Here is a 7978-nt window from a genome sequence, read left to right as displayed (position 1 = left end):
AGTCGCCAGAAACCCTCCAGAACGCCGCCACATCGCGAAACTCCGTCTCGGGGGCCAGAAGTCTCTGTTCTGGCACTCCGCCGGGACAGGGAATTGGAGGAGATCATCGCCATCATCACCACCGACGCCTCTCCATCGACCAGCAATGTTTCCCCCATCCATGTGTGAGTAATTCCCCCGCTGTTGGCTGAAGGGGATGGTAGGGATTGGATGAGATTGGTCATGTAGTAGCATAAGATTGTTAGGGCATAGTGCCTAGTGTCCGTAATTGGTACTTTGATGATATTGTTGCAACTTGTTATGCTTAATGCTTGTCACTAGGGCCCGAGTGCCATGATCTCAGATCTGAACATGTTATTGTTTCATCATGATATTCATTGTTTTATGATCTTACATACAAGTTGTATACACATGTCGCTGTCCGGAACCAATGGCCCAGAAGTGACAGAAATCGGGACAACCGGAGGGGATGGTAGTGATGTGAGGATCACATGTGTTCACGGAGTGTTAATGCTTTGCTCCGGTACTCTATTAAAAGGAGTACCTTAATATCCAGTAGATTCCCTTGAGGCCCGGCTGCCACCGGCTGGTAGGACAAAAGATGTTGTGCAAGTTTCTCATTGCGAGCACGTACGACTATATATGGAACACATGCCTATTGATTGCTTTGTACTTGGACACCGTTTTATTATTATCTGCAAATGCCCTGCTTTGATTGTTACATGAGTTTCTCTCATCCATGCAACGCCCGTTATCCGTCCCCGTGCCTACAGTATTTTAATCCTGCTGTTTACTATAATTACTACTGATGTCTTTGTTACTCTGCTGCTGTTATTTTACTACTACTACTGCTATAAAACTGTTACTACTGATAAACTCTTGCGAGCAAGTCTGTTTCCAGGTGCAGCTGAATTGACAACTCCGCTGTTAAGACTTTTAAGTATTCTTTGTCTCCCCTTGTATCGAATCAATAAATTGGGTTTTACTACCCGCGAAGACTGCTGCGATCCCTATACTTGTGGGTTATCACGTCCCGCCTCTCTTTTCATGCGTGCAGCCTTGTGGTCTCAACGGGCCTGATCCCGGAAAAACTGTCATTCTAAACGTTTCGCTAGAGCCTGTCCCGGATGCTTTAAAACTCGGTTCCTGCAAGAACACGGTGACTTGCAAGCTAACCCAACCCATGAAAAAAAAAACATCTGCAGGTTACCAAACATATCCTAGGTTTCTTAGGATCACCTCGACTCTCGTTGCCATGACTTATTGGGCGTTAGTATAATGGAAAAGGCATTCTTAGGATCACCTCGACTCTCGTTGCCATGACTTATTGGGCGTTAGTATAATGGAAAAGGCAATGAAAAACAAGCTGCTTTAGAGCATGGACACACTCCTTCGTATCGTGTTGCTGCTTCATACCTGAGGAGTGATATGGGCGGAGCTACCAATCACCTGACGAGTGATATGGGCAAACTCACGTATGCACATCTCACATGCTGTGAAATGTTGGCCAGGCTTCCTTCTTACTCATACTTCATAACAATTGCATCTCACATATTAAACAACAGTATTGCCAAAAAAAAGGTAGAGCAGTATTTGCGGTACAAGAGACTACGGACGCTACGTGTGTACACATACACAAACTCGCCGAAACCCACACACACCACTTCAGGTTCCATCACGCCACAACACAACACTCATAGAAGCATCATCTCTGTCTCCCTCCGTCTCTCTACATCATCTTGTAGTTCATGACGGCGAGGAGCACGGCCCAGGCCGCGCAGGGCATGGCGAGATCTCCGGCGACAGGGTTCACGCGGCCGAACCCACGGACGCACGCGGCGGCGCCTGCAGCCATGGCTGCGCAGCACGCCATCCCGGCCCACCCAGCCCCGAGCCTCAGCGCCAGGGCCGGCCACGCCGCGGCCGCCAAGAGCTGCGCCGCGAACGGCGCCAGCGTCGCGCCGGGCATCCCGTGGAGGCCGCCCTCGGCCCACACCATCCACGCCGCCAGCGCCATCACGGCCTCCGCGGCCACCGACCCGGCGCGCGCGATCGCCACCATCGCCGCGGACGGCGCCCTGGTGTCGTCCGTCGACGAGCCCGGGCCGGAGACGTAGAAGGCGATCGCGGTGAGCGCGGCCGAGAACGTCACGGCGACGACGAGCGAGCGGAGGCCACGCTTGGCGCGGCCCAGCTTCCTCTTCGGGTCCCGGCTGGTCGCGCCGCCGGGAACGGGCATCCGCGCCGGCGTGTCGTCGACCGGCCTATAGGCGCGGTGGGTGAGGCCTGTATCCTGGACGGGGGCGGTGGCGGTGGCCTCCATGGATGATGATGGCTTTGCCTCGGTTACTTGGATCGGAGATTTTCTTGATTTCTCTCGAGCTTCTGGGGAATGAATTCGCGAGCGTGATGTGGAGGATGCGATCGCGACGAGAGGTTATGTACGCGCGAGGCTCGCTCGGGCAGGGACACGTGTGGAGAGGAGGTGCCGCGTGGCCAAGGGGCTGAGTAATCTATCCATTGTTTCCGGCCAGGTGATTGAGGAGCTTCTGGAGCGGAGGTGACTAGGACATCTACTGATCTACTCGACCATCGTCTCTTCTTCTTAGGCCTTCTCTTTTTTTTTTAGAATCGACTCGTTTGTTCTTTTCGCTTCAGAATTGTTGCTGTCACCGAGCCGCGTCGTGTCAATTTCGAGGCTATCTATTTGAAACTGACCACACGCTCATGAATAATGCATATATTTACCTCTTTGAAAGTATACCCTGCCCAAAAAAATGTTTAGACATGTACTGTCAAGAATGTGTTCTTGCGAACCTACCCTCTTCGTTAGGGTTTCTTGGCTCCGGAGGCGATCTTTGTCGCTGCCGTTAGATTCTTCCAATTCTGTATCCGATCCAACTCGGATCTGCTCTACAATACCCCAATCCCTATCCGCTTTCTATCCCCTCTCAATCTACGCAAGTCTCGCCCCTAACCCTTTGGCCTAGGGCTCCTGAGACACGGCGACATGGCGACGAGTTCGAAAGCCGGAGGCTCCAGCCTAGCGAAGGGATCGGACTCTGAGATCGACCTGCTCAAGCACCTGGATCTACGTGATGATGAGCTAGATGATGTGGTAATCGGAGCAGATGCGGTTAAGGAGTTTCAAAAGGCTCGCTGGATGGCGATCGACAAGGTTCACACTAAGAGATCTTTCAGCGCTGAGGCTTTGTTTGGGAAGATGGAAGCAATCTGGAACCTATCCAGAGATCCAATCTGCAGGGAGGCAGGTGAGAATATGTTCATGTTTCAGATGCACTATCTAGGTGATTGGAAGAAAGTCGTCCATCAGGGACCTTGGACGTTCCGAGGATGGGCTATGCTCATCGAGGATTATGATGGCCGGGAAGATCCTGCAAAAGTCTCCTTTGGAGGGTTGTTTATATGGGCTCAAATTCATGGTATACCGGAGTTATACCGGAAGGTACATGTTTTTGATGACCTGGCTCGTTGCATTGGTAAAACGAAAGAGGTTCAGATGTCTCCAAAGTTGTTCTACAAAGGGAACTATGTCAGACTCCGGGTGCTTGTTGAGGTGTAGAATCCTCTAACACACATTGTCTCTCTCAATATGGAAGGTGAGCGCAAAAAGAGACTTCTGGTCAAATACGAAAAAATTCCTTTCTTTTGCAAGCATTGTGGTTTGATGGGGCATAATCATGAAGAGTGTGGTGATGGTGTCTGGACTAAGAAGTAACTGCAGTACGACGACTTCATGCTCGCAACTCGGCATGCAAACCTGCAGGCTATAGAACCTCGTTCTTTCAATCCGCGTGGCCGAGGAGGACGATTTGGTAGGGACGCTGCATCTGGTACCTGTAAGCGTTCGTCTCAGGAAGCCTCGCTTGACGAAGAGGATGAACTTATGGACTCAGCATCTAGTCCGTTGAAACAGGTGCCCATGGAAACTTCTGTGGAAGATGATCTGGGTGCCAGAAAGGCTCTGAACTTTGACACTGCTACAGAGAAAGGGTTGGCCTTGACCAATCCGTAAGCATCAGCAAATTCCGAAGAAATTCCACCACCTCCCCCTTCATACACCAACCCTCGTGACCGCACGAAGATGCGGAAGACTTCAGAAAATAATGACTTGGCAACATCGGCGGACTCCTCCGAGGAGGACCGCCAAGCCCAATGACGACATTAGGCTAGAACAGTCGGGGTATGGGGCCGCCTGCGACTGTTCAAGAACTCGTCTATTTGGTGCAGACGTATAAGCCCTGCTTAGTCTTTATTTGCGAGACTAGGCAAAGTAAAGAAAGAGTTGAAAATCTCAGGTCTAGGATTGGCATGAAGTATTGCTTTCAGGTACAAGGTGATGGTAAAGGCGGTGGCATTGCTCTCTACTGGACGGAGGATGTTACTGTTGATCTCCTATCCTTCAGTAAACGCCATATTGACGTCCACATCAGTGGTGGCCCTTACGATCATATGTGGAGAGGAACTTTTATCTACGGGGAGCCGAAGGCAAGTGATCGTCATCACATGTGGACAAAGCTCCGACAAATAAAAGATAGCTCTGATGAGCCATGGTTGATACTTGGGGATTTTAACGGAGCTATGTGGCAAGAGGAGCACTTCTCCCAAACTGCTCGCTCGGAACGCCTTATGATGGATTTCCGCGAGGTCCTATTGCACTGTGATCTATACGATATTGGTTTTGTCGGAACTCCATGGACTTTTGACAATGGGATTTCTATTTTCGTGCCCTCAGGTCCTTAGTTGTACTCAGTTTTCCCCAGCTCCTTAGTTTTTCCTCAGTTTTCCCCAAGCCCTTGTTTGAAACCCGCAGAAGCAGCTCAGACGGTAGGATTCACGTTTAGTTGACCGTTCTGTCACGTGTGGGGCCGCGTCGCGTGGGGCTGGTAGAAAGGGACCGCGTGGGACAGGACGAGAAGCGTTTAGTTGCATGTGAGCAGGAGCTGGGTTCTGTCTCTCTCGGCCCCAAATTGGCATTATTAAGAGCACCTTTTTCCCCTCTTTCTCTCTGTCCTTTTCACCAAATTAGTATCAAATCTAGAGAAGCTTGCATTTCTTTCTTTCTTCAATTATTTGTGCCTTTTGGCCCTCGTTGTTTGCCCAATATGGCAGCAAATCTAGTACTCCCTCTGGTCCATATGTATGTAGCTAAATCTAGAAGCAAATCTCCAGGGTAATGTACGATAAATTCACAGTCATAGTAAATCGAGAAAACTAAGTACGGCCAACAAAATATAGTAGAATAGGGATAGGTAATATGGATAGATAATAGGGATCCCTCCCTAGATAATAAGCTGCATACACAGCGGCCAACATAGTAACAGGTTCTTCACAGCACCATTATACTAACATAACAACAAGGGATCCCTAGCTAACAACAAAATAGAAGGCAGCAACAGCACACGTCCAGGACTCCGCCTACCCCATCTGGCTCTGCCTCCACTTGTTGCTCCTGCTCCCCTTGGGAGCCTTGGGCTTGAGCGGAGGCATGTGCCCGGCAGAGATCTCCACCCGTTGCAAGCTGCGGAGGTGCATGCCGAGCGCCCTGTGCTTGGCGCGGAAGGAGTGGACGTTCACCGTCATGCCGACCTTGGGGAAGGTGTTGCCGATGTTCTTGGCATGCGTGACGAGGCAGTTGAAGTCCGTGCCGCCGAGTCTCCTAGTGCAGAAGGGGCACCTGTAGACACCCTTGGCGAAGTAGGAGATGTACTGGCCGACCTGCAGCCTCCGCAGCACCTGGCGAGTCTTGACGTCCTCCTCCTCTTCGTCGCTGCCGATGTCGCTGCCAGACAGCTGGTCCATATCAAACAAAAACTATGAGTGAATGAGTTGCAACGATGACTAACATGCATGATAACAAAGTTAGGAAAAATAGAGTCAGCCTCAGTTAGAGTGGGCATGATTATATATCTACAGAGAAGGTGTTAGCGAACCAAAGCTCATGCACAACAGATTTGTACACAGCAATGGTTCCCTGAACCCTCCCTGTATAAATTTGTGCCCAACGATTCATCATAGGCAAAGATCTGAACTTGAACACATTCCAGATCTAAACTTGAACACATTCCAGGTTATTTGCAAAATTAAACGGTTAATATCTTTTGATTAGTGCATAAAATAACTGATTGAGATCTCATGATTACTTGCATAAATTAACTGATTGAGATCCAATTATTACTTGCATAAATTAACCGAACGGCCGAACCCCAAATCTTAAACGAAATCAAGAAGTGATCAAAACAAAATGGAATAAAATCGGCGCAAATATTAGCCCAATACTTATCCATCTACAGATCCATCTACACCAGCAAAAATAGGGTTCAAAAAGGAATGGGGGAAAAAAGGAAGCAAACCGTAGTTACCTCGTTCCATGGGTCCTCCAGGGAGGTGTCGTAGGGGTTCGGGGGCGGGACGTACGGCACCGGCTCATAGGGGTCAAATCCTGGCGGGATCTGACCGCCACCGGCGGCAGCAGCCTCCGATGCACCGGCGGCGGCGGCCGTTGAGGGGACGGCGTCGAAGAGGGAGGCGTCGCGCTTGGAGCCTACATCGACGATGGGATTGGCATTCTCCTTGTCCATCTCGCCAGAAGTGGAAGAGGGAGAGGGAGAGGGTTTTTTGCTTTGGAGAAGATGATGGGACGTGAGAGAGTTGGCGTTGCGTGAGCGAGTGAGAGTGACAGAGATAGTGCGAGGAGGCGTCTATAAAGGCGAGGGGTGGTTAATGCGACCCGCGTCCTACGCGTCCACAGTTGCACGTCTGCACGTCTTGGACTTCTGCAACGCGACACGCGTCCACGATTGCACATCTCGACTTCTCCACCGCGACCCGCGTCTACGCGTCAACAATTGCACGTGTCCTCGAGTCTAACCCTGGAAATTTAGATATACTCAGGTATACCCTCGAGTCTTATACTAGCATTTTTTGTGTGCTCAGTTTTCCCCTTGAGTGCTAATGCTGGCTAGTGCAATATACTCAGTTTTACCCTCAAGTGGCTAGTCAACAGAGAGTCAACAAATGGGATTAACTAGTGAACTGATGTATATTTGTATTGCAAATAGTTTGAGGTAGGCCAAGATGGGTTTCATTGTACAAAACACGCATTTTCCATTTTTTAAATCTCAAATTTGAATCCCTTAGTCTGTTTACTACTCAGGTGCCCTTAGTTTCTTGATACTACTCACTTTTTCCCTCTCCCTTCACAAATTCTCGCAGACGTGCAACATTACCCTGATTGGTCTAGCCCATATCACGCGGATCGTGCCCTCCGACCGTTGATCATATGATCTAGGGAACGGGCAGGATAACCCCTCTCTCTCTCTGTCGGCGGTTAGCTTCCACCCTCTAAGTATGCTAAAGGGCGGTTTTCTGTATTATTTTTCACGCGCTAAAAATTATAAACTCTTTTAGGCACTACTTTTCACGCAAAAAATGATAAACCATCACCGATTTGTTGTAGCCATTACTTTTCACGCAAAAAAATGATAAAGCATCACCGATTTGTTGTAGCCATTACTTTTCACGCAAAAAAATGATAAACCATCACCGATTTGTTGTAGCCATTACTTTTCACACAAAAAAATGATAAACCATCACCGATTTGTTGTAGCCATTACTTTTCACGCAAAAAAATGATAAACCATCACCGATTTGTTGTAGCCATTACTTTTCACGCAAAAAAATGATAAACCATCACCGATTCTATTTGTTGTAGCCATTACTTTTCACGCAAAAAATGATAAACCATCACCGATTTGTTGTAGCCATTAATTTTCACGCAAAAAATGATAAACCATCACCGAGTTGTTGTAGCCATTACTTTTCACGCAAAAAATGATAAATGATCACCGATTTGCTGTAACCATTAATTTCACGCAAAAATGATAAACCATCACCGATTTCTTGTAGCCATTACTTTTCACGCAAAAAATGATAAACCATCACCGATTTTTTGTAG

General features: G+C 48.8%; 1 protein-coding gene across 1 annotated transcript; it reads right to left on the bottom strand.

Moving 5' to 3' along the window:
* Window positions 1-1517: 1517 nt before the first annotated feature.
* LOC127348536 (translocator protein homolog) lies at window positions 1518-2457 on the bottom strand. Its single transcript, XM_051374532.2, has one exon. It carries the CDS (start codon window positions 2321-2323, stop codon window positions 1730-1732), a length of 594 nt encoding a protein of 197 aa, XP_051230492.1. The 5' UTR covers window positions 2324-2457; the 3' UTR covers window positions 1518-1729.
* Between the last annotated feature and the right edge of the window lie 5521 nt (window positions 2458-7978).

Source organism: Lolium perenne, chromosome 1 (assembly GCF_019359855.2).
Source record: "Lolium perenne isolate Kyuss_39 chromosome 1, Kyuss_2.0, whole genome shotgun sequence".
Classification (NCBI taxonomy): domain Eukaryota; kingdom Viridiplantae; phylum Streptophyta; class Magnoliopsida; order Poales; family Poaceae; genus Lolium; species Lolium perenne.
This window is presented reverse-complemented; position numbering and strand designations above follow the sequence as displayed.